Here is a 26,962-nt window from a genome sequence, read left to right as displayed (position 1 = left end):
TCAGATCCTGCTATCAGACCCAGAATGTTCAACCACCAGAGAATGTTAGAACTCATTCTACTAGAGCAATGTCAACATCCATTGCCTTCCTCCACAACATGCCTGTTACAGACATATGCAAGGCGGCCACTTGGACATCTGACCACACGTTTCCCAAATGTTATGCTTTCTCACAGGATGCCGTGGCAGACACCATAGTCGGCCATATGGTACTGTCTACCATTGTCCCTCATGCAACTCCAAAATCCCACCAAAGCATAGTGGGTATTGCTTCACATTCACCTGAAGTGGAGCACCCACAGGGACAGCACTTGAAGAGAAAGTTACTCACCTTGCAGTAACTGAGGTTCTTAGAGATGTGTGTCCCTGTGGGTGCTCCTCTATCCACCCTCCTCCCCTCTGCTTTGGAATACTAATCAGACAACTCTACAGTAGAGAAGGAACTCAGAGGGGTGCAGGACGCACGTGCTCAGGCAGACCCTAATGCCGTGAGACAGCAGCGGAGCACGTGTGTCCTGACCAGGCACTGCTACCGAAGATGTCCGATCAATGGAACACCCACAGGGGGACACATCTCTAAGAACCTCAGTTACTGCAAGGTGAATAAGTTTCTCATCGATCTCCTTCCTCTCCTGTTTGAATGTTTCCATAAATATTAAAAGCCAGATTTTAAATTTTCATCACATGCTCTCAGCCTACAAAAAGGGTATTTTGAGCAAATAAATATGCATTTGCAAAAACACATTTCATGACCACAAGTGGCAGTCGTGAAAATTTGGCTCTCTTAATTCAAGGATGTGGTCCCTAATTCTCAAGGCCTCAAAGTACGTCTTTTACTGGTGGAGCATTGAAACTGAATAGACAGTCCTAAATTGTGTGACATAAAAGGATAACAGGTAATATGGTCAGTGACACAACTTTCCAGTTGAATCGAATAGAGGTTTTCATTACTGCAAACATGATGTGACTCTTGTCTGCTTCTGTCCAAACAAACTTCTGTAAGATCCACAAATGGGATAAAAAATAGAGTTCTTCCATCTGCTGAAACCCAAGCCCCACCACCCTGGGCTGAAGCTGAAGCGTGAGCAGCTTAGCTTTATGAGACTCCTGTGGTGTGGGGTTCCAGGCAGTTGTCCTGCTTGCTACCCCTTAATGCCGGCCCTGGCTTTTAATCTACTGGATATTCAGAAAGAGTTGTTGTGCCACAGCTGGGCTGTGGAGTTTTTATAGCATGTTGGCCGGGGGGAGGGGCTCAGAAAGAGGTTGAGAACTCCTTGCCTAGAGGACAAGTGTGGTAGAAATATATGATCATTCCTGCCCCAAAGAGTTTACAATCTAAAGGACAAGATATAGCAGGTGGATGAGATAGGCAGGTTAGGGCAGAGTGTTTGGTAAATGCAAAAGGGACCATTTTTTTCTTTATTGACCTCTGATACTCTGAAAGGAATCTTCTACAGTTCATTTCTCCTAGAAGTATTGTGACTGCAACTGGGAGCTGGTTTGGGGAAGAGCGAGTTTAGTAGTTACATAATGGAGATGGGGTGGAAATCTTGTGTTTTTCAGGCATAGAGAATACTTTCTCTCCAAAAGGGGTGGGAGTTCAGGAAAGAAATTACCTCTGGATAACTTCCTTGGGTAGTAAAATGGGTATGGGTTTAAAAAAAAACACAACTTTATTTGGTGTTATTCAGTGGGGGGCGGGGGAGTGGCGGCAGTGCAGAATAGTAGAAGTGTGAGCTGCCCAGCCTGTGAAAATGCACTTGTTCGTACAGTATAAGGGTCATATCCTCAGGTGATATAAGTTAGTATAGCTCCATTACAGCTATCTTACACCAACAGATGATCTGACCCAATTACTGGGAACAACTGTTTTTTGGAAGGATGCAGGTGGTGAAGCACTCCCATTTTCTAAAATTGTACAGATGCTGGCTTATACTGTAAGTACAAATCTGACACACATGTGAATATGGCTGATGGTCCATAAGGATACCCTTAACCACTGTCAAGTGTCAGAGGGGTAACCATGTTAGTCTGGATCTGTGAAAGCAGCAAAGAATCCTGTGGCACCTTATAGACTAACAGACGTTTTGGAGCATGAGCTTTCATGGATGAAAGCTCATGCTCCAACGACGAAGTGGGTATTCACCCATGAAAGCTCATGCTCCAAAACGTCTGTTAGTCTGTAGGGTGCCGCAGGATTCTTTGCTGCCTTCACCACTGGTGACCTAGATATGAACCTTGGTTTCCTTACCATTGGCGACTGGTGGTTTGATTTCACTCCAGTCTCTGTATCACCAAACAACTGCACGTTAGTACAATTGTTGACCTTTGATGAAGAAAACCATGGGACTGGACTAGTAAGGGGTGATGCATGGGAGTGTGCAGTACTGCATCCTCCATGGAGGAGAGGTGAGAACCATACTAAGAGGGCTCCTCCCCATTGTCGTGGGGTTCTTTTGTTTTTGTTTTGTTTTTTGAGGGGGTGTAATTTCTCACTATGAGGACACTTCATGCGTGTCTGATATAGAAGGTCATAAATATCCCCCAGTAGAAGGGTTTGGGGATCTAGTACGTGATATTCCCTGATGGTTTCCTCCTCTGGAGTGGTGTCTCACTCTTAAGCAGGAAGCTGACAGTGGATTTAGGCCCAGAGCTTGTCTATGCTTGGAAACTTATCCAAAATAGCTATTCCAATATAATTATTCTGGAATAATTATGTCACGTATCAGAGGGGTAGCCGTGTTAGTCTGGATCTGTGAAAGCAGCAAAGAGTCCTGTGGCACCTTATAGACTAACAGACATATTGGAGCATGAGCTTTCGTGGGCGAATACCCACTTCGTCGGATGCATGTGAGGTATTCACCCACAAAAGCTCATGGTCCAATATGTCTGTTAGTCTATAACGTGCCACAGGACTCTTTGCTGCTTTTACTGGAATAATTATGTTGGCATAAACCTCTGTGTGGATTAACCTAAACAAGTAAAAGGCACTCTTATTCCGAAACAAGCATGTCTACACAAGGCATTATTCTGAAATAGCTATTTTGGTAAATTTCAAATGTTGCCCTGCACTATTTAAAGACTTATTTAAACAACCCAGCCCACTCGCTGACTTTCCTGCTGTTAGAGGGTTTTTTTCCTCTATCTCCTGCCTACTTTAATAATCTACATTAATCAAGCGTTGGGATTTCAAGCAATTAAATATACATGAGGAGGTTAATTTGACCCCTGAAGGGAGAACCAGTCACAAATTTAGGTCTGTTTGTGGGTAAGGTAGTTAATACTTTATTGGAAATCATTAAGCAACTTTGAAGCGTTTAGCTGCTTGTTGTTTGAGGTAACCCCAGCTCTGCCAAAACACACAAGATAAAAGTGAGATCAAAATACCACTTAAATAAAATTGAGTGTTTCTCAACCGAGTTGTTACTTTATAGTCTCTTGAATGGAAATGCAATAGAAATGTATCTTTGCTATTTCTTTGGAGCATGCTGGGAATGGCAGTTTTATTGAACACAAGTAAGTTTATATGAACCCATAAAAAGTAACTTATTGTAGAGTATTGTTCATCCACTGGCTTCCATTACTTAAACATAGACAGTAGAAGACCTGTTTAACAAACCTTTGGGAATGTATGTGTGGCTCCGAGCCGTGGAGTTTTCAACTAAAACATTAACATTTGTTTAACTTACACCAGGTGGGTATTTTACATTTATTGTTTGGTATAAGTTGTGTACATAAAACTGTGCATGAGGGATGCTGGATTGACAGGGCTTGTAGCTAAGTCAGAAGCACAGTACGGGCAGTAATGCAGGCTTTCCCACCAATGCCTTAAATCCCATTCTTGAGGGACGGCCTCCCACGGAGTTCAGTCTCTGTGTCCATTTGGTCCTTATGTCCCTCTGCTTAGACTGCCAAGATAGGTGCCACTTGTGATGTGGACATCCATCCACTGGGAAATAAACATCCATGAATTTCAGGTATCACTGGGTGGTTTTTGGATCATAAAAGCTTTTACAACCTGAGCCAGAGTCAAACTGCCATCCTAGATGGAGGTAAAGGGCTCTCATTACCTGTTCATTCAGCTATTAGCATTTTAAAGCTTGAAACATAGCTTGAATAGCTGTTTATAAAATATTTATATAGAGACATATTTTAATAAAAGTAAAATCTAAAATGTAGTTGTGGAGGCTTTCTCTTGGCTTTAGACCAGACACCAGGTCCTTAGTGTGAGCTGATACCTTTTGTAACTTCACCTTTCCCCAAACCTGAATTTATTTAACTTTGATCAGCCTGTCTTTCCTACTGTTTAAGCTGCAGGAAGCATCCACGTGTTAAGATAAATTAATAGCTCAATGTGTTTTGGATGAAAGAAGACCTTGGCTCATGTGTCTTAAAAGTGGAAGAAATTATTATTTTGAATAAACAGATGAGCTCTTGTTGGTTCAAGAGTTGAAACAAAGTTGTTTGGAGAGGTTTTTTTTGTCAGTGTTTAATACATTTTTTGGTAATAATGAATCTGTTAACTGAAACTAAGAGAAGAGGCTGATGCATTGTCCCCAGTGCCGCCTCTTACACTTGATTATTGCTATGCATATATGTGAGACCACTTGCTCTTCAGGTCCCCTTGATAATTAGTAATAAGGGAGTAACAGAAGGGCATGACAACCTGAAATCAGTGTCTAGGCCAGAGGTCCCCAACTTGAGTGGCATGCCCCCTAGGGGGGGCCTGAGCAACATTTGGTGGGGTGGTAGGGAGAGAGCGCCACCCAGCCCACTTCACACCTAGCTCTACTGCCACCCTGGCTCCTGAGCCCACCCCCAACCCCGCCTCCAGCTATGGCCCCAGCCTCTGGCCCCTTACCCCTGTCCGTGTACCACCACCCCTGGAAACCACAGCCCCACTTCTGGCCCAGGGGAGGGTGCAGACGGGGTAAGGGAGAGTGCGACCCTGAAAAGTTTGGGGACCACTGGTTTAGGCTTTTGTCATTTGATTTAGAGCTTTCACTATAAAATGTAAGTTTGAATCATTTTGTAAGAGAGGTTTAACCCAAGTTACATTTTATTTAAATGCAAAGTATTTAAAGATCAGAGTACTATAGGGTGATGGTAAGTTTGCTTGCTCTTTTTAGTATGGGATTTAGTGGCTGAAGCAGAGATGGAGGAGCTTCTGAGAATAAAAATTATAGTTAGCTTTCTATTACTTTATAAACAAAGCAAATTTTGTAGCAGAAATCATTAGACTGGCTTTTATATCTGTGTTCAGCTAGTTTGTATACTTTTCCTAACAAACATAGCTAAGAATTCTGTGACACAGACTGTCTCAGCCTGGTGGTGAGCTACTAGTGAGTTGGCATACAGTATGGTACAAAAGTTTGGGTTTTACTCAGCTCATAAGTGTTAAAGTTGCTGAGTGGCAACAGTGTATTGACAATCACATCAGTTGTTTAGAAAACCCAACCGCTTACAAGCAAGGAAATGAATAGTTAAGGACATTAAAAATGTCCACTGCCTGACTAATAACATAAATACATTTCTTTCTACTTGATAAAAATAGTATATCTTTCATCACAACATAACAATCTTAACTCTTACCCATAGATTTTCTTAATGGATTTTTATTATCTTGATGTTGTATCTAAATATTTTCTCTTACAGGAGACTGTGAGAAATACCTGTTAAAGATCAAGCAGTAGACAATACAAGTTTTGATAAAGTGCTTCCTCGAGAATAGTGTTAAAGGAATTGAATAGAAAAAGTGTGTAGCATTTTTATGTATATGCAAATTTGTCTTGTTTGAAGCTGATCAGTTGACACGATACACCACATTTTTAGTGCAATGCCCCTCTGTTATGTACATCGGCCAAACTGGACAGTCTCTACGGAAAAGGATAAATGGACACAAATCCGATATTAGGAATGGCAATATACAAAAACCATGTAGAGAGACCCTTCAATCTCCTGGCCACACAATAGCAGATCTTAAGTGGCACTGCAGCAAATAAATCTTCAGGACCGACTTCAAAGAGAAATGCTGAGCTTCAGTTCATCGCAATTTGACACCATCAGCTCAGGATTAAACGAAGACTGCAGTGGCTTGTCAACTACAACCAAGTTTCTCCTCCCTTGGTTTTACACCCAACTGCTAGACAGGGCCTCCCTCCTCCCTGTTGAACTACCTCGTATTCTAGCTGGCTTCTTGCTTGCAATATACCTGTCCCTGAATTTCCACTACATGCATCCAACGAAGTAGGTATTCACCCACGAAAGCTCATGCTCCAAAACGTCTTAGTCTATAAGGTGCCACAGGATTCTTTACTGCTTTCTCATTTTTAATGTTTGATTTTCAAATGTTTTATGTTCATACTTTTGTATTTATCATAAGGAACATAGTATTTATTTGGAATTAGAGATAAGGTTGCTATTCTGTGATTTTATATATATATATATATATAAAATAGTCATTTTTTATATGAAAAATTACATTTTAAGCATGTGGGTTTTATAAATGATATGTTATATAAGTACTTTTCACTAGTGTCCCCTAGCAATCTTAGCTGTTCCTTTAAATAAAAACTGGCTTTTGGTATTTTTGCTGTTGGTTTTTGTGTATGCAGGTAAATTAAGAAAACAGGTTTTTAAAAAAATAAATAGGATGGAGTGGCTCACCAGATTAATAAATTAAAGTAGTGAATGGTACACATTTCTGTGTAGAAGCAATGCATCTCTCCACTATATATGTTAGGGTTATGAAATCACTTGTTGATGAGAATGCCTTGTGTGTTAGAGAAATGTTGCTTGATTTGCTTTGCCTTAGTCATTTGAAAGGATTTGAGCTATCCTAGACAGCATAGTCTTCATATGTTTGTTTTTTTCCCCCTCTATCTGCTTCAAAGATGAAGAATTATGTCTGAATTTCAAATAGTGGCTATTTCTATACCTTTCCTTGAAAACTGCCTGGTGCATTAGGCAGTGCCAGACGCCAACTGTGTTTCCAATTTCATGGCATAAAGTGACCTCATTGGGCATGTAGTAGAGTTTGGTGCTAAGTACCTCCAAATTGTTGGCATTTGGCACTGGCTACTTATAAAAATAGGTTTAAAATCTACATTTGATAAATTACAAATCATTAAGTATTTTCATTTACTTGGTGCACTGCAAATGCCAGCAATTCTACAATTATAGATGAGGCTGTTGCCAACTTTGTGTTTAGAAACATATTTTTTTGGCATATTCAGTTTGTGTATTCATAGCCTTGAAAAGGCAACTGCAGTAACAAATCTACTGTTACATGCTAATTCATTTTGCAATTTCAGAAAAAAGCCAAAGGCCAACATCTGTTTGAACAGATCATGTATCATCTGGACCTCGTTGAAAATGACTACTTTGGACTCAGGTTCATGGATTCCGCACAAGTGGCAGTGAGTAACAGAGCCTCGTTTTTTCTAGCGACAGTCATTAAGTTTAAACCTTAACATGACAGACCAACAGACTACCAAAAAGCAAATGTTTGTGGTTTAAATTATCTTGGATGCAAAAACTGTAGAGCATACCAAAGTTTTATCAAGCCCATGTTGGCCACCACAGTCCCTTACATATTCTTGTCCTTCACTTTTCTGACCCATTCCTGTGTCTCCTTTCTGGTTTTAAAGTCAGGACAGTTGTTGCAGAAGTACTTTGATACCACAGCACTTTTGTCCTGTAACGTTAGTTACGAATTATTGCAGAATGGAACTAGCTGGGATTTGGTTTGCCTGGTCTTTCTTCTATAAGCAGTGTTGCAGGGAGAGGCCTTCTCTGCCAGTGCATGGGCATTCTTGTCTGCAGTGAGCATCCTGTCAACATCCACTGTCAGGTTAAGCGCAGGAAGGCAGACAGCTGGCTTCTTTAATGCCATATTAATGACCAGTCCTGCAGCTAATTAGCACTCAGAGCACCTCTTGCCTTAGTGGGAGGTAATGGGAGAGGTGACTACAGCAGTCAGGTGCTTTGCTATTTAAATCTTTTGAGAGATCTGAGCAAAGATTCAGACAAGTGTGTTTTTAAAAAAAAAAAAAAAGACAACCTTCTGCTTTTGAAACCACAGAAAGGGATTATTAAAGCATTTGTCAGAAGTGCTGAGCACCCACAATTCTTGCTGACTGCAGTTGGAGTTGTGGGTGCTCCACTGTTCTGAAGATCAGGCCCCTAGTGAGAACCAGGCAGTGTGACTTTTGGACTGGCTACTTAGCTAGCCTTGCTTTCTCCATTTTGATTTCATTTTTCTCCTTCTCTGGAAGGAAAAGTGACACTTTATACTGACACTTCAGTGTTTTTTAAATAAATAGCTATTATGTTTCAGGAGGAGCTAGGTAGGGTATAGATCCAGATATCAGTACTGTAACAGTTTAACCTGACCCGGGGCTGACTCATCCTGTAACAGGGGGGAAAGGGTGCCCTTCTACAATAAGGGGCTCTGTATCTAGATTTTCAAATTGCTTGAGTGTCCATCACATGTCTCTTTGGTACAGATGACCAGGTTGTCCATGCATTTCAAAATCAGTTCAGATTTATTTCAGAAGTAACACACCAAAGTCAGCAGAGTAGGAAAGACAGCTGCTGGTGACCTAAATAGCTGAACTGCTCTAGTTCAGTCTGTAAGATAAAGGTACTGACACTAGTCCAATGACTTCTGAAATATTTGTCAAAAGTTGAAATTTTTAGGGGCAAACATGAACTATTTACCTTAAAATAGCATGTTAGTCGACTTACTGTTAAAACATCAAGTTCTCCTTGTTTCCTCCCCTGGCAGACAAGGCAACCAAACAGGCTGGCTGGCCTCTCTAGATTCTAGATGAGCAGTTCCCAAATCCCTGTATATGTTGGTGGTGTCCTACATAAAGCAGTCTCCATGGATCTGTCTTCACACTTAACTTGTTTTGCAAAGAGGGGTTTCCTTTAGGAAAATAATCTGACCTTGAACATTATATACTTAAGGGCAATTTCACAGATGACATGAGTAGGCGCAATTCCACTCAAGTTCTCTGCATGGCACTCATTTACACCAGCAGTGAGTATGGTGCTTGATCTCTTGGATTACAGAGGACATCTTGCACTGTGAGAGAAAAGTCATGGGTTCTCCTTCCACCCTGGAGATGCCTGGAGCAGGATCTGTCTGCCTGCCTGCTGGTGACTTGTTGCATTTGGAAGATTGCTGGAGGGCTAGTGATGAGAATTAATTTTCAGCACCTGAGGTCACCTTGGTGGAAAAGTAATTAAAGAGGAGGGTGGGTACATACATGTACTACCAAAGAGAGATGTAGGCCCTCTGGCGAGTACACTCCAGCAAAAATACTGAGATCCCTGTCACTATTTGTGCACTTTAAAGAAAATGTTCTCTTCTTCCCTCTCCTTATCTGCACCTGTTGCTGCTATTTATCCATATGCCACGGAGCATTTAGATAGTTACTATCCTCATATGACAGACTATTGAAACTGCTTTTATGAATTTACAAGCCCTGTACATGACTTTGTGTGCTGTATTGCTACACCTGCAATACAAATCTAGCCTCGAGATTGTAGCACTTTAGTTTGCTCATAAACGGCTCCATCACACTTCTGTGTTCTTTTCACCAAAATAGCATCCTTTGTGCATTAGGGCATACAGACAATCTAACTGATTTCCATGCTGTCGTTTTCCCTATGGAGAGTTTCCATGTGCCAGTAGCTTTTATTAGAGCTCAGAGTTTATTCAACTCCACTTATTAAGCCAAGCTGTGTGACTGTTTTTCCTGCCCACCATCCCCATGTGTGGTAACACTGATTCCTCCTCAGGTGATGGGGTTGTGAGGAAGAATCTTTCCTACCCCAAAAATAGCTGATAGGTTAAGTTCTCTGGGCGGGTTAGTATTTCCAATCCAGGTGATTCCTGGTGAGTATTCATCTAGACAGTGTAACATGCTACCTGCAAGCAATTCAGTTTGGTTTGTTTCCTTTTTGTAACTGTCGTGTGCATTTACACGCACTGTTTAACGTTTCATTTAGACCCTCATTTATTGTAAGGTTTTTAAATACTGTAGTAAGCGTCTCATTTTGAAAAGACTAGGGCCAAATGGCAAGAAGCAAACAATTTAATATTTCTGAAGAACTGTCTGCCTATTCCGATGTCAGCTTTTCATTCAAAATGAAGCAAATAAATTAGTGATAATACTATCCCTGTTCTACAGGTGGGGAACTGAAATAGAGATCAAGTAACTTGCCCCAAGTCCTGCAGGAAGTCTGTAGCAGAGTCAGGAATTGAATTCAGACCTCCTGAGTCACAGTCTAGTGCAGCATTTCTCAAATGCGGCCACCAGGGGCTTTTCATGCAGCCGCAGCCTTCTGGGTGGCAATGTGGGGGGTAGAGGTGGGGGTAGGGGAAGCAGTGGCCCCTCCTCAGGGGCTGCCAGCAGGAATTAGGCCCTGTCCCTCTCTGAAGCCACAAATGCTGAAGGAGCAGGCAGGTGATGGGGCTTGGGCTTCAGACCTGCACTGGCAGGCGGCAGGCTCCATCCTCTGGCTATGGGCTTTGAGCCCTGACCCCGGCTCTAGCCTCAGGCTCACCCTCTCCCCCGCTTGCTGCTGCATACTCTGGCCCTGGGCTCCAACCGTGAGGCAGTGGGCTCTGACCACCACAGCCACAGGGTTTCGGACTCCAGTTGTGGGGCCGTATGATCCAGCTCCGGCCCCTAGCCGTGCGGCAGTGACTGACGGCCACAAGCTCACCCCCTCCCCCATATTGCCCTTGGCCCCCACTGTGTCCTCTGGCCCCAGTCCGTATCTGCAGGGCTCTGGTCCCTGGATTCATCACCCCTGGCCCCCAGCGGCCTCCCTACCCACTTCCCCATCCAGGGCTTAGTCCCAGCTTGCCAGGGCTGAGTAAGTCTGTTGTGAAAAGTGATATTTGCATGTTTGTTAATACCACTTTTCACAGCCTCCCTGCTAGTTAGCAAGTCTGCTGCTGTGAAAAGTGATATTAACAAAATACAAATATCACTTTTCACAGAAACAGACTTGCTAGCTAGCAAGTCTTAAAAAAATAAGCAACCAAAAAAAGCAAAAGAAACAACAAGAAGGGACAAGAACATGGAAAACACATTATTTATTTCTATTCTGTTTAGATCCAATAAAGAACAGAGAAAACTGTACATTTTTATTACTGAGTCTGCAAAAAAAACCTACATAAATAAATTATGATTTGAACATGCATCTGTGCATACTTATTTGTTTTTCCTAAAGTTAATTGAGTATTTTAGGAAAAATTGTCAAAGCAGTCTCCAGCAATAATTGATGGCTGTACTACGAGGCCACCAAAAATGTTCTTGTGAGACCCCCCCCAGCCTAATGCCTGAACCACAGAATAATCCTGTATTTCAGAGGCGGCTAGCCATTTCTGTTGTCCTAGGCCGAGACTAAAAATTGCTTCACTGGCCAGTTGTACCAAAGAAAGGATATCTTTAAAAACAGACAACAAATCCTCCCCTTCCTTTTTGTCTGAGGTGAGGAGGGTAATATAGTAAAGTGTGTGGGTGTGTGTAATAAGCAGTTATATACACACATGAGAATCTGCTTAACTACAAATAAACGGAAATTAGTACCCAGTCTAAACTGTTAACAGGTCCGTTTTAACAAATAAGATGGTAAGAATGTCCCTTTTCTCTTATTTTTTTATCTCTGTGTTGCTGCCCCAGGTCTTGGTCTTCTCTACAAATAAGTGCATCAGAGTTAGGGGGGAACTGGCAAGGAAAATTACTAAGCACTCTTGCTAAGATTTTGCAATTTGAGATCCAACACTGACCTATTTTCTTCGAATAAAATTTTGCAATCCCATATGAAGTGAAAGAATATCTTATCTTGCTCACCTGACGTCTGCATTCATTTTTAGTCTGGTAGTTAGGAATATTTTTTGTGCTACAAAGACAGAAGCTGGCAAAAAGGAGCATTTGTGCCTGTTTCTAGAGCATACGGGGTTGAGCCAAAGCTCGTTGTGGTCAGTGGGAAGGCTACTGTTGAATTCAAGTACTGTAGCTTTAGATCAATTCAACATCAAACAGTATAACCCAGCCTGGAGGTGTGGGAAAATAAAGATGACATGAGACTTGTTAGGCTAATTAGCTTATCCTTTAATAATGTAGAGAACATAGTCTGTAACAAGAAGGAAGTGATGAACTGTAAACTGTGGCAAACTTATAACCTTACTGTAATGTAGAGAGAGCATTATGGAGTCAAATACTACATAAGTTTAATGCATTGTGGAATATACTGTTTTTGTTATACTCTAGCAAATACTTCAGCTATGGTAGTTCTTAGCACTGAATGCGACTTGCATAGCATTGTCTAAATTATAGAGCAGTTAATTCCACATCGCCAGAGAAGAGCTATTACTTCTTGTCAAACAAGATTTATTCTTACCACTTTGTTTAAAAAGCTGCTGTTTCTATTTATTTGGTCTCCCATTCTGAAGCGATCAACCCAAAATTGTTTTAAGAATAACTTTTAGCGCTTTTTTGTTTGTTCAGTATGCAGTTTTCATTGTTCATCAGTGATTCATTCTTCTCTGTGACTGTTCGATTTGGATAAAGGCACTAGAGCAGGTAGAACGAACTCTCTCATCAAAATGTAAACTTTTGTCAGCTCCATTTGTATTCCATCTGAATCACTTGGAATAAATGTAGCCTTCTCTTTTTTTTTTAAAGTCCCTCCAAGGTTTCCTATGGTAAAAGCAGTTCTGTTTCCCCTTCTCCCATGGTCCCCTCCCCCCTTACCATTCAAGCTGAACTCCTGGAGGCGTTGGTGTTAGGAGCTGAGTCAAGTAAAGTGCTATCAGTGCCTGTCTCCGGCCTCTTAACTGCCTACCACTGGAATGTGGAGGAGATGAAAGAAAACAGATTGGAGATTAAACAGATGTGCACACAGTCCTGCAGTCTGAAAATGGCCCTCCTCTCCTCCCATCCCCATCTTACCTTCTGTGAAGTATCTGAATCACCAGGCCCCTGTGTGAGCAGCATGACCTATAGTTTTACCAGAGGAGCACTGCTGATTTATGACCCTCAACTGTGTTGGTAGCAAGGAGACATCAGAGATCAGCTGACTGAGATGCCTTTCAGCATCACATTCCAGCCAAAACATGGCATGTATGGTACCTTGTTTCAGCTGTTCGGTCAGTGTAATTCTCTTCTCAGATAATGCAACAGCTGTTACGTGCCCATGTGAGACATTTTGGACAGATCATGCCCCTTTGACATGGGTCTGTGTTGTCGTCATGCATTAGGCCCAGCTCCTATCATTGGCCCATTGTACAACCTCTGCAGTACCGGGAGTATGGCTGCACAATTCCTTCTGGGCACGCTGCATGTGTGCCTGTGCCCAGGCTTCTTTCTTACGTGTGAGTGTGCAGCTTTTTCTCCTGTGTGGTCTAGATGTGCCAACATAAGTCATAATTTTTTCTTCTGAGAATTAACTGGTATCAAGCTTATAACTAACATTATTGAAATTATGTGGTATTTTTTACTCCCATTTTTTTCCACCACTAAGATTTTACTATCTCATTTTCAGCATTTTTCAGTTATTTGTGTTAAGTATTTTTTTCAGTGAAACCAGAATTTCCTCTTAAGGAAAAGGCCCCAGGTATATTCATTGACAAATAACACCAAGGCTTTGTCTAACCATGTATGCCTAGAGGAAATGTTTGTGAGGGAGAAAAATTAATTCCTTCATTATTTTTCCCTTCCCCAAAGTGTAGAAACTGAGGCAGGTATCAGACATTGAAATCCTCATTTAATGCGAAGTGAATTTATCTCACACTGTCTGTGCTCATGCAGGAATTGATTCATTCTGTTTGTTCTCTTAGAAGAATGTGGTGTCATTAATATGGCTTGTTTGTGTATCAGTACTCCAGACAGATAAATGATCTGTTGAGGACTGACTTTTACATGTTGTATTTCTGCAGGGATGCTGTCTGCTGTAATCACTTGAAACTCATTCTGTGCCTTGAGTTTATTTCAAGTGAAAATGATCTATTCTAATGCACTATGATGTGGTGCTTCTGTGCTCACTCATCCCCTTAAAGTGTGTGCTCTGTGACACACTTTTTGTATGACTTAACCCACGTCATTTAGAATAAGATGCTTTGATAAGCAGACTGGCGTTAGCCATAAAGGATTCAGATTAGGCTTTGTTTTGGTGGGACTGCTCGCCATTTTAAGACAGTCCTTCCTAATGTATAGCTAACCTTTGTGACTTCTTTTACATCTGTGTTTCTTTTTGTAAAGATTTCTCCTTACCTTATGATAAAACAATTTCAACTCAAGGATTCTGTGTCTTTCAGCATTGGTTGGACAACACAAAGAGCATAAAAAAACAAGTTAAAAGTAAGTGTCCTTTTAAATTTCTTTTTTTGGCTAGTCAAGTAGCAATATACATTGTGGGGACATGTAGTCTAGTGTATTTGCTACACTAGAAGTCACCCTGCCAGGAACAGGCAGTGTTGTGAAAGGGATGATGTGGTGACAAAATCTTGGCACATGCCTACTGGAGACTTAAAAACACTCCATGAGTCCTGTTACTTAATTCAATATACTCTCCTTAATGCTGGAGGTTCATTAACTATGAAATGATTTATTTAGCATCATAGCCTTGCAGTTTCTTCAGTAGATGTAGAGCGTTGTCCTCACTAAATGAAAAACTGTCTCACAGCCCCCTCTGCTTGACGGGTTGTAGAATGCCCTAATCCGTGTGTGGTCTGCCTATCAAATCACCACATATGACATAAAGTTTGGTAACAGCTTATTGGATAGATTCAGTGAAGCACACCCTGATAATTTTGGATATGTTAGTATGTCAATTTTGGCTGACACTGTTCAGCAGCTTCACTGCCAACTGTACAGTCTTTAGAGTCTTGCATGCTACTTTAATAAAATGTAAATCTTGGAAGGGATGTCAGAGAAAAGGATTCTAGTTTCAGTACACAAATCCATCTAGAGCTCTGCAGTTTCAAAGAACCGTTAATCCAGTCTTTGTCTGGATTAACTCTCTGCCTTCTAGAAAGATGATGCTCCCACAGAGGGACTGTTAAATCCCACCAATACGGGTCTAAAACTCTATGGAATATGGTGGCATACCCTGTCAACAGCAGGTACTTCCCAGAGCTCTGCAAATGTTTTATAGAGGGCAGCAGAGTTTCTAAGAATTTGGCTGAATGCAGAGCCAAAATCCATGGCTTTCTAAGTGATGAATAGAGTGCTTAAATATTGGGATTAACCTAGATTTGTCTGGTCTTGGCAAGACAAATCAATTTAACGGTTTAAGATGCTTGAGTTGACTTGTAATATGTAAAACAAACTATTTAGTGTGTCTGTTAGTGTAGTTTGTTTTTTTTGTTTTTTTTTTTTAATTATGTCACAGGGGAATTCTTTTCTTGAACACCTTGTGCTGGGTCAAAATGATTGAGAGGCAGACTCTTGCTATATATGCTTCTATTCTGTAACAAATTTGGACCTTCCCCAGGTAATAGACCTGTTATCAATTTCTTCAATTCATTTACTTTGCAGTTGGTCCACCATACTGTCTGCATCTTCGTGTAAAATTTTACTCCTCTGAGCCTAACAATCTCCGTGAAGAGTTAACAAGGTAAATTGAATGTGATCTCCACAATTGTAGGGCATATGTTGTTTCTGTTAGCAGAGGTTGCCTACTTAATATGAGTCAACAATGCAGTGCTGTTGTGAAAAATGCAAATATCATTCTGGGATATATTAGCAGGAGAAAGGGAACTGTGGAGGGAGAAGTGAATGGTGCTGTGCTGAAGGGTCTGGAGGGGAGTGGAAGACTGCAGCCCTGGAGTATTGGCCCCCCTGCCAGCTAGAGTCACCTTCAATGCGGCCCCCTCCACTTCCCTGTACAGGCTTTGTCCAGTAGACGAATCAGATTGGGCTCTGTGCCCTGGACCACTCTGAAGGGCCGAATCAGGAGGCGGATCTGTGTGGCTGTACTGTGGTTCAGTATTTCTGAGGTGCATCTTTCCACTCCCTACTTGCAGAGAATGGTAACTGCTGATTGGTGGCAGCTGCAGAAGTGGGGGAGTAAGACAGGCAGAGGGAGCCTAGTACTCGCAGCCAGAACTGCCTGCACAGTGCCACCTCTGACCTGACCCATCAGCACGGCCCGTCAGGTCTTCACGCCCCCTGATAATCAAAGGAGCATTCTCCTTAGTTTTCGTTTGAGAACCTCTAAAATAGATGACCCCTTGGGATCTCTTCCAAGCCTGCAGTTCTATGAATAGAGCTGTTTGGCTGCTGTTGGGATTTTTTGAATAATGTGTCTGTTGTCATTTTTCCACAATATTCTTTGGATACATTATTTGACATGGGAGGTTGTTGGGTTTTTTATTTTGTTTCCCTTATTTAATAAGCTCTGCTGATAGGATGGCCATAGGTTCTGAGCCAGTGGGATAGTGAGCAGCTTCTGTTTTGTCCCAGTCCTGTCTTCAGTCTCTTATCAGTTGTGATTAATTTAAAGGTATGTGATATCTAGCTATGTTCTTGGACAGAAAAACATTAAAATGCATTTGTAATGGGGGATTTCTGTCTGGTATAAGTGAACTCAGGCCCCATCATTTGCAGGATCTATAAAAAGCATAAGCAAAGTGAAGATGATTATTTCACCATCATATTAAGATGTGAGTCCACACTAGTACACATGCAGGATTTAAGTCATGGATAAACCTGAGTTTCAATCAGAAAAGAGCTTGTTGAAATCCCTGGGTAGTCCTGCTTTTCGTCTGGGACTAACCTACACATATATCTAGACACCACAAGATTGCTTTCTAAATATATATATCAGAAGGGTCATTGCTTTTCCCTGCTGCTCTTCAGAAAAAGAGCGAAACTTACTATGTTTGGACAACAGATTATTTGTAGAAGGCGATTTTACTTCTGCAGAGTGGGTCAGTCCTATTAGTGGAGAAACTGTCTTGGCAAGAGTGGTCAGATCTTACTCGTGTTCTTCTATTCCTGTTGATTGTAAGCATTGCAGATCCTCTGCTGCTCATAAGCAAGGCAATGGTGCACTGTTAGTTCAAGTAAGTGTCTGTGTGGATCTCAGTTTAAATGCATGTTTGCCTCCTGCATGCGAGGCTAGAGCTTTTTTTAATAGCAGCATTTGGGGCAGCTCATATAGCTTGTGCTGCTTTGTGCTTCTATACCAGGACATAAAGGACAGGGTGACTACAAGGCTCCCTCAGTTTCCTCTTCCCATGGGAGCAGCACCGACCTGCTAGTCAGAAAACTAGTTCTCAGCTCAGGCTAAATGTGTACAAATCTTTGAAACAATCTTCAGAATTAATTCTGATCTTCTGTATCTGCCACCATGAGCCGTCTCCATCTGTCTGAACTGAACTCTGCCAGTCAGAGCTTGCTGAACAGAGATCCTTAGCATAGTGAACTCAAAACCTGTGAGCTTTAAGCCCTGTCTATCCTGCAATGAACTAATTACCCAGAAAGATAAGCACAGCTGATGACTCTTCTGTTTGGGGGAATTTCATATACTGAGCAGATGCTCAATCTGCTTCTCGTTCTCCACCAGAACGTGTAAGTCATAAGAAGTGAGGCTAAAGTTCCATCTTCTGGAACAATTCATTAAGTTCTCATCAGACTCAAAGAAGGCAAGTTCTGAGAATTCTGCTGGCAGACAAACTAGTTTTATCTGCTGCCCCATCTAGCATACGAGCAATGCCTAAGATTGGTGCAGAGAAGACAGCACCAAGGAATGACCCAGCACCAACACCTCCGGTGTCAGTCTTGTGCACAGAAGTGTCACTCCAAACACTGAGGCAGAGACTCCAGACAGAGCTCATTATTTTCCCGGAAGGGTAGATGCCATAAAGCCTCTGGAGATAAATTCACCAAGCCCTACATGGCGTCTAGGGTTGAGGAGAAGGAGCACTCTAAGATTTGGCAGATTCCTCCAGCAGTGACCCCGATTCTAGTGATGCATCCATCAGCATCAACAGACTGAGGAGGATGAGCTGAGAGGAGAAGCAAGACCATTGTCAGTACCAAGACACTGATTTGCACCAGTATGGACTCCAGTATTGAGAGCACCATACTCTTTGGTGCTGCCCCTGGAGGAGGTCAGGTCTTCATCATCACTGGGGCATACATACCCATACATACCCTCCATCTTCCAGTAGAGAGCCTTTTTCTCTGAGGTCACTGGTCAACACTGCAGATAGTTCTGCCAGCGTATCCTACAGGGCTCAGTGTCCACCAGCTCATTAGGAAGAGCTCTGGATTGGCCAATAGCCAACAAGCCAGCCGTACTTCTATGGCATACCACCGTTGTCCTGTTGGGATGCCCAGGGCCTGTCATCTCAGGCATTGAGAAGCTCATCTCCACTTCTCTTGAAAAAGAGGAAGAGGACGTTCCTCATCAGCATCCTTGGCCAGAGTGCCAGAAAGAGCCGTATCCAGGGACACAGCAGTACCAATGCCGTGTATTGTCAAAGGACTAGTCAAACTCGTCACCCAATGAAGCAGTATTTTCAGTAGCAGTACCAGCACCAGATGACTTAAAAAGCATTTCAGAAGTTCCTTTTTATGATTGTAGAGACTTTGGAGATCAAGATCTTGGAGTTCAAGATGTCAGTCATGTCGGAGAAAACACACAAGCTTTTTGATACCTTGTCTACCTCTGGTTCAGCTAGTATTGCCTTCCCTATAAATGAGAGGCTGCTTGGCCCTGCAAAAGTCTCTGTTGCAGACACTGAAATGAGTAACAAAGAGGTACTAAGTACCTCCTGTGGGGTTTGAGTGTTTCTAGGCTCTCCTCTCCGAGGCTCCTTAGTTGCGGTACAAGAAAATTGAAGTCCAGTGAGAGTTACCCAAAGGACCCCAAAAGGCTCAACTTATTTGGGAGAAAGTTGTACTTTGCTGCATACAGCTGTGGATGGCTAACTGCCAGTCCTTACTGGCCAAATATGGCTTTTTAATATGGGACAGGGTGACATCCTTGCTTGCTGTCACAGACCTGGTGGACCCATTGGTGGACACACACCAGGCTTCTGTAGTTGGACGCATGTACTGGATCTGTGTGCTTCTAAACCCCCATGAGTCTGGACAGATGCCAGCCACAATCTCTGGCCTTGTGTGCACACATCATGGTCTCTCTCGCTCTCTTTTGGGAATGGGACCCAATGGTCCAGATCAGACAGGAGAAGGCTATAATTATGTCGGTTGCCCCGTGCTGGCCAAGACAGTTTGGCTGTTGGACATACTGCAGATGTCCTTGTGCCCCTCCTCCCCCCATCTACTTTCTGACCTGCTTGCACGTAATATCCAGAACAACAGTGAGATTCTGCACCCAGATCTGCAGTCGTTACACTGGTGTTTTGGATGTTGACTGGTGGAGCACTACTGGCAGACTGCTCCCTACAGGCTCAGGAGATTCTCGTACAAAGCAGAAAGCCTCCCACTAGGAAGATTTGCTCCTCCAAAAGGAAGGCTTTTCTATATGGGCAGCCCAAAAAAAGATCACCCCAGTAGAGGCCCCAGGACTGATGATCCTTGTCTACATGCTGCACCAGAAACAGTTTGGATTAGCTTTTAACACTCTCTCTAAATTCACCTGGCAGGAATATCAAAGTATCACAGTCCAGTACAGTTGTACTCAGTCTTCTCAAATCTGACAGTATCAGAGTTCCTCAGTGACCTCCTTCATGCTTACCCTCTGGTTAGAGAGCTCACTTCCACATGAGACCTCAATTCACAGACCTTCCCTTTGAACCACTGTTGGAGTGTTCACTACACCACCTTAACATCAAAGTGGTCTTTTTTTATGGACATCACTTCAGCTCTGAGTCAGTGAGCTGCAGCCCCTTATGGCTGAACTACCTTACACATCCTTCCATAGGGACATGGTGGTGTTAAAACTACACCCCAAGTTCACCCTGAGAGGGGCACATGCACAGCTCAGACAGATGCTGCTATTTTAACAATACTTCTCCAGTCTTTTACACATGAGGCATATGCACACCTACAGTAGGATCCACACTCACTACATTATCTAGAACAGGGGTAGGCAACCTATGGCACGCGTGCCAAAGGCAGCACTCAAGCTAATTTTCAGTGGCACTCACACTGCCCGGGTCCTGGCCACCAGTCTGGGGGACTCTGCATTTTAATTTAATTTTAAATGAAGCTTCTTAAACATTTGAAAAACCTTATTTACTTTACATACAATAATAGGTTAGTTATATTTTATAGACTTTTAGAAAGAGACCTTCTATAAATGTTAAAATGTATTACTGGCACACAAAACCTTAAATTAGAGTGAATAAATGAAGACTTGGCACACCACTTCTGAAAGGTTGCCAACCCCTGATCTAGAAGAACCGCAATTATTGTCGGGTAAGTGACATTTCTTTCATGTAGCTTCTTCTTGGGGCATCCCCACCAGAAGAATAATAAAAGGGTAGTGCTGTTACTGCGAGGTGACTAGTCCCCCCCCCCCGCCCCTTCCCAATTCAAAGGAAGAGCAGTCTGTAAGCCAAGATTTTCTGCAGGTCCTTGCTATGGAGAGCAAGGTAATAACCCAACACTTTACTTCCTTCCAGTTCCACTCTCCTGTGGCCAGTTTTCAGGATGAGATCTGGGCAAAGGCACTTTTGAGAGAAATTTTAGACATCTATGCTTTTGAATGAATGGTGGTGCTGGCCGTCACATGGTGCATTACTGAGTCCTGGAGGGGCAAGCGAGAGAAACGAGCAGGACTCATCCTGCAGCATCTTCCTCTTGCTCCTTTAGGTGCTTGATCCGAATTCTTATGTCATTGTTTGCATTTTTCTTCATTTGCACTGGGCTCAGTCTACACGAGCCCAGACTGAGAGACCTTGAAAGATGAGTGTGCAGCATCTTAAATCTAAGTTGCACCTTACTGAGTTCTTAAATGTTAGGTTCTAGCTCCTTCTTTTCACCTGCTGGCTGACTGGCATTAGAACTGCGAGCTCTAATTGACGATTTTGTCCTTTCTTTTACCTTCATAGGTATTTATTTGTTCTTCAGCTAAAACAGGATATTCTCAGTGGAAAGTAAGTATAGTTAGTATTTCTTCTGGGGGAATTCTGTGCCAAAAAAATGCAATATAATCACTCAGATTTCAATTATTTCTTTATTTATTTAAACTACAATACAATGAATGGAGAATGGGAGTGGGGAGCAATGGAGGAAATCCCCAACTCCTTTACTAAATAGTAATGTAGCTAGATTTGACCCTTTGTGTCTATTATTAGTCAGCAAATATATGCAGCCATATGATCAGTGTTTCTTCATAAGCAACTGAAGAGCAAGTGAGGGCTGGGAATCAAACTCACAATTTATATTGGCTACTGACAATCTCCAGAAAGGTCAGTAGCAAACAGTTCATGGAGCACATTTTGAAAAGAAATTTTTTCAATCCAAAAATGTAGACCAGTTCTAATCACGAAAGCAACATAAGTATTTATAAAGCCATACTGCCCTTTACACCCCTCTGGCAATGTGAAGAACCCTTAAAATGTTTACATCTGTTTTATACTCCTGGGGGAATTCACAAAGACAATGGAAACAATTCACTAAGCAGGCATGCCGCTACATTCTGCTCTGCCTTAGGGGACAGAGCCTGCCCATGCCTACCTCCTCAGAAACACCTTGAAGCCCTGCCCCTCCAATGGTGTGCTGCAGTAGTGAGCAAGAGGGACTGTCTCTGTCTCTGTCTCACTTGCATGACTGCCCCGCCTCCGCCCCTCAATTGGTGATATACATCTCTACCAGCTTCTCCGGGCATCCTAGCCAACCTGCCTCTGCTGCCGGGAAGGGGGCACATGATCGCTCTTGCAACTTCCTTTTGCTTTCCCATCAGAAGTCATTTTTCTGCGGGGAAGCAAAGAAATCTGCAGGGGGACATGAATTCTGCTCACGCACAGTGACACACAATTCTCCCAGGAGTATTGTATGTGTGCTGCATTGAGTCTCTGAAGCAATTACAATGTGTTTAACATGAGATTTAACAACACAGTTTCTTAAGAAAACTAGGAAACCTAGCATTCAGTTTGATGAGAATATATTTTTCTCTTGATACCATCTGTGTGTATGCATGTATGTACTCTTGGGGTGCTGGCTCAGAGTCAAATTAGAGTAGCCTGGATATTATAGTGCTTATCTTGAGCATCAATTTACCCAAGATCCGACTTTCACTGGAACCACATCTCAGCTCTCAAATGCCTGAGTGTTGTCTCCTCTTTGCAAAGACAGTCACGCAAAAGTTTATCTAATATGCCATTTTTCCTGTGGCAGGTTGGAATGCCCATTTGACACAGCAGTCCAGTTGGCGGCTTATACCTTACAAGGTGAGTGGGTTAGGGGAAATGACTGTGTAGACTCTTCCTTGTAGTTTTGTTCCCTCCTCTCTCTGCCACTGTGGTGCAAGGATAAACACCTTGCCCAGGGCTCGGTAATCCTAAAGTGGAAAATTCTACTTTCCTTGCTGTTAATTTGTCAGCATATGTTACAAAGTGCTTTGCCACATCAGGGAAGGGTGCAAGGAACTTCTGAAGAAACCATTTCCTTGGCTAAAATGTAATTGGCACCAAGCACTTTGCAGAATGCAATGTGAACTGTACACGTTAGTTTTCATTTTCCACTAAAACGTTCTTTCCTCAGACTTGTAAGAGTGTTCACTTTCAGACTAGCAGTTCACAGTGCACTCTGCTTGAACTGCCCTTGTACAGGAACAGGGCTGTCCCTCTGGTGTCTCAGTGCAGTCACTTCCTGAGGTTCCATCCTTGGTCTGATGGAATTACGCACCAAACTAAAATGGTTCCGAACGGGGGGGGGGGCGTGGTTTGCACACACATTGTACTGGTTTAACTAATGCTGTGATGTTGCACCAGTCTAGTTAAACCAATGCAGTTTTGTGCATGGACACTCCATGTTGGTTTATACTTGGATCATGTGGGTTTAGCTCACACCAGCCTCGCTACATTGGTGCAACTTCATTGTGGACCAGGGCACTGTCTGCTTCCTTCCACTTGCAGTTGAGTTGACAGTTCTAGGAAGGATGGGGTCCACATGGAAATGGAAGGCTGTAGTTTTTGTTTGTTTTGTTGGGGCAAAGGGAATTGTGCAGGGAAATTCTTTTCAGTTATGTGATCTGTGTTTGATGTACCATACACCACTCTGGAAAAATGTCCCGCGCTGTATGCTCCATATATCTTATAAAAATCTATTTGGCATCGTGCTTATTCTTGCTGTGATTCATAAACAAGACTAAGTCAATCACTGAAATGTTTTATTCTTCAAGGTATTTTATAAAACATCTGCTCAGCTTACATATGAATCGTGCTGTAGAACCTATAGTGTAGATCAGCGGTCCTCAAAATGTCGGTTACGATCCTGTTTTAATGGAGTCACCAGGGCTGGCATTAGACTGGCTGGAGCCTGGGGCCAAAGCTGAAGCCCGAGCCTCACCACGCAGGGCTCAGGCTTCGGCTTCAGCCCTGGGCGGCGGGGCTCAAGTTGCAGGCCCCTTGCCTGGGGATGAAGCCCTTGGGCTTTGGCTCCCCGCCCAGGATAGTGGGAATCAGGCGTGCTCAGGCTTCGGTCTCTCCCCTCCTGGGGTCATGTAGTAATTTTTGTTGTCAGAAGGGGGTTGTGGTGCAATGACGTTTGAGAACCCCTGGTAGAGATAATCAGAGCCAATAGTTAGGGTAGGGAGTGCATTGCAGAGAAACCTGTTGCTTTTCCCTTTAGATTAAACAATTTGAATGCATCCCATTCTGAGAGATATTGGCATTGATAAATGCCTTTGATCTAATACTGCGGTAGACCAAGTGTTTAGAAACACAAAGTGAACTTAATATGTCGTATACCCTATTCTTAAATATTTGCATTTCCTTTCTACTTTCAGATTTGTTCTGAATTCCACAGTGAGTTCTCTAGCAGTGCTTTAATCTTACTGTCTAGTTGCAAGCTGAGCAGATTTTATTTAAATCAGCTGGAACCTGAGCAGGCTTTGGCAACATTCCTTTCAACAGAGGCAGGTGGCATAGTGGGAGTAAATTACTGTAGATTTACAGACTTCCTCTGTGTCAAAGTATTTTTTTTTTAAGTGTATGAAAAGGCTATTTAAAGGTATTGTGCTCAGAACTCCGAGAAATAAATTTATGCGTAGTAAATAAAACAAAATATTTAATTAACTCAATTTTTGCACCTTTCAGATATTTTATATATGTAATTGGCTTTTCCATTTTTTTTTTTCCAAAAAGTTTTGCCCTTTATTTTTGCACAAAAATCTTGCACTTTTCAAGCAAGTCAGTTTCTTGCTTGCACTTTTGACCAGAACTTGGGGGCCCAAAATTAGGTTCCTGATTCTCAGAGGTGAGTGAAGCACCAACTACTCCCTTGAAGTCATGGGAGGTAGTGAATGCTTAGCCCCTCTGAAAATGAGACCATGCTAATTTAGGTTTCTAATTACAGATATAAGCACTCTTTTTTAGGCAACTATGTTTGGGAAAGGTTGGCCTTTAAGTGTTAGCATCTGTGGAAAAAGGAGCCAGTTCTCTGATGTTGCACAGCCATTGTGACACTAGTGTGCTTACACTGATGTAAAAATGTAAAGTTTCTCTCCCCTACTCTTGCCTTTGCACCTCTTAAGTTGTTTTTTTTGCAGAGAGATCTGTAGTCATAGCTGGTTGAAACTCCTTTCTACTGGATTCAAAATGGGTCCGTTTTCTTGAAAGTTTTACATTTTTTCTTTATTTTTTTTTGTAAGTCAACAATTTTTACTGAAATATTGCTTGGTAACTATTTATACAATAAATATGGGGGATAAGGAGTGGGAGAAGTTTTGAGTCTCAAACACTTAACAAAGTAAACAAATCATGGTAGACTCTTGAGTTCATGCTAGTTCTTGTTACTGCCTTTGAGCTAGAATTTATCTTGAATGGAATATCACTTGACTGAGTTCTTTCGTTTTAGCTGAACTTGGAGATTATGATCCTGCTGAACATGTTCCTGACCTGGTGTCTGAGTTCAGATTTATGCCCACTCAAACCGAAGAGATGGAACTGGCCATTTTTGAGAAGTGGAAGGAATACAGGTACTGTAGCTCCTGGTCCATGCTTGCCAAATTAACTTTCTGACTCTTCCATGGGTAAAGCATATGCAAATGATACAACGGGGATGATGCTGACATTTCTGTGTCGTCTTTCACCCAGATGTAATCTAAATGTGATTCCATCATAGAACATAAGAAACCAAATCTGGCAGTTCTTAGTTGAGAACATAACATGAAAACCGATGTTTTTACACCTTCCTCTTCAGTGCAGGGTGAAATTCTACTCCTGTCCGTGAATGATAAAATTCCATAATTTCAGTGAAATCATTAATTTGTCTAATGCTTTGCTTTTTGAAACAATCAGAGTTTCAGATTAAAATTTGCAAAGGTGGCCTTGGTGCTCAAGTAAACTTTGAGAGAGAGCCAGCAATGCTTGCTTTTTGCAGACCCACAAACATCAGTTTTTTCCCCCTTTTTTTCCCTCTTTCTCCCTCCCTACTAGTTTTTCTTTTCATTGCTCGTAATTTTACAGGATTCTGTTTAACTTGAAATAAATTTATTTCAGGGGGCAAACGCCAGCCCAAGCTGAAACTAACTATTTGAACAAAGCTAAGTGGCTGGAAATGTATGGGGTGGACATGCACATAGTCAAGGTAAGGGTGATGACTTCATTGGAAATGGTTATTCTTGCAGACCAAATGTTTCAAGTGTTGTGCAAAGCTAAAAGTGCCATATAGGAAAACAAATGAGATTAAGGTAATAATATGGTGCTTTTCTAAACTGTATATCACTTAAGCTGGTTATGCGCAGTCACTGGGCATGAACTCATTTGTGTGTACTTCTGGAGGCTGTAATTTTAATCTATCTATGTGTATATTGTGTTTTAAATATGTAATAGGTGCTGCAGATTTCAGTAAGCCTGAAACCTGTGTGAAAGTCATAGTAAATGAAATTAAAATTGGACTGAGATTTAATTCACAATTGTCTGTAGAGAGACTAAATAGATTGTAAAGGAAGAAGGGTAGAGAATAACACAAGGAGGGTCTTTAGCCCATAAGCATATAAAGAAACCTTCTCCTTCCCTCTTTATCCTGGTCTCTAAAGAATTATGGAGTAGAATAAGCTATGTAGGAGGCTTTTTAGAGAGTGTTGTTGTAATAAAATAACAAATAGCAGTTAACCTTAACAATGAAGGAAGGGATACGTTGCCCATTGGAATGATTTATGCATGCATGGTATCCTACACGTGAAACTCAACACAACCTGTTTTGGTCTGTGATACTTAGGCGAGGGACGGCAATGATTACAGCCTTGGACTGACCCCGACGGGAGTTCTGGTCTTTGAAGGTGACACCAAGATTGGTCTGTTTTTCTGGTGAGATGGCTAATTGAAAGACTTAAAACTGCATTGTAAAATGCCTAACTCTTTTACACTAGTCAAGAATCCTTGAACATCACAGTGTCTGAGACCATTAGTCAATATTAGTAATCTGCAAAATACTCCATAGCTCAAAATTATATTGTTTTTTTCAGTTTCCAAAACATTATCTTCTTTGCTTAGTTCCTTGACAAATATGTGAGTAGGTTGTGGGTGCTTTCATCTCTCTCCCGTATGTCAGTGCTAAATACATACACAATGAAGCCCATACAGCATCGCTAATAATATCAAGTATGCCTTCCCAGGTTGTCATGCTGCTTTATTGGATTCATTGTATATAATTTTAAACATTAACTTTAACTTTAATAAAATTTATAAATCAGTACTGGATATGTGGGAGAGAGGGGAAAGCATTCAACCAGTCAAGTTGGCATCTTGGCCAAATGTTTTCTTTTTTGGAAAGAGGTGTGGGTATTGGAATCC

The 26,962-nt window shown here is 42.0% G+C and overlaps 1 protein-coding gene across 6 annotated transcripts in view; it reads left to right on the top strand.

Annotated features, from left to right (window-relative positions):
• EPB41L5 (erythrocyte membrane protein band 4.1 like 5) overlaps positions 1–26,962 on the top strand; it is a 90,762-nt gene that overhangs the window by 6,469 nt on the left and 57,331 nt on the right. For 5 of the 6 annotated variants that reach the window (XM_075070309.1, XM_075070308.1, XM_075070310.1 and 2 more), the window contains exons 3-10: positions 7,314–7,418; positions 14,342–14,384; positions 15,564–15,642; positions 21,053–21,097; positions 22,341–22,393; positions 25,023–25,143; positions 25,667–25,754; positions 26,388–26,476. In XM_075070309.1, the coding sequence (XP_074926410.1) occupies positions 7,314–7,418; positions 14,342–14,384; positions 15,564–15,642; positions 21,053–21,097; positions 22,341–22,393; positions 25,023–25,143; positions 25,667–25,754; positions 26,388–26,476 (623 nt within the window). Of the gene's footprint in view, positions 1–7,313; positions 7,419–14,285; positions 14,385–15,563; positions 15,643–21,052; positions 21,098–22,340; positions 22,394–25,022; positions 25,144–25,666; positions 25,755–26,387; positions 26,477–26,962 lie in introns of all 6 variants that reach the window. The other variant, XM_075070311.1, reaches the window with a different exon arrangement.

This window comes from Chelonoidis abingdonii, chromosome 10 (assembly GCF_003597395.2).
Source record: "Chelonoidis abingdonii isolate Lonesome George chromosome 10, CheloAbing_2.0, whole genome shotgun sequence".
Classification (NCBI taxonomy): Eukaryota; Metazoa; Chordata; order Testudines; family Testudinidae; genus Chelonoidis; species Chelonoidis abingdonii.
Note: the sequence above shows the minus strand (reverse complement) of the source record. Positions and strands in the feature narration are given on the sequence as shown.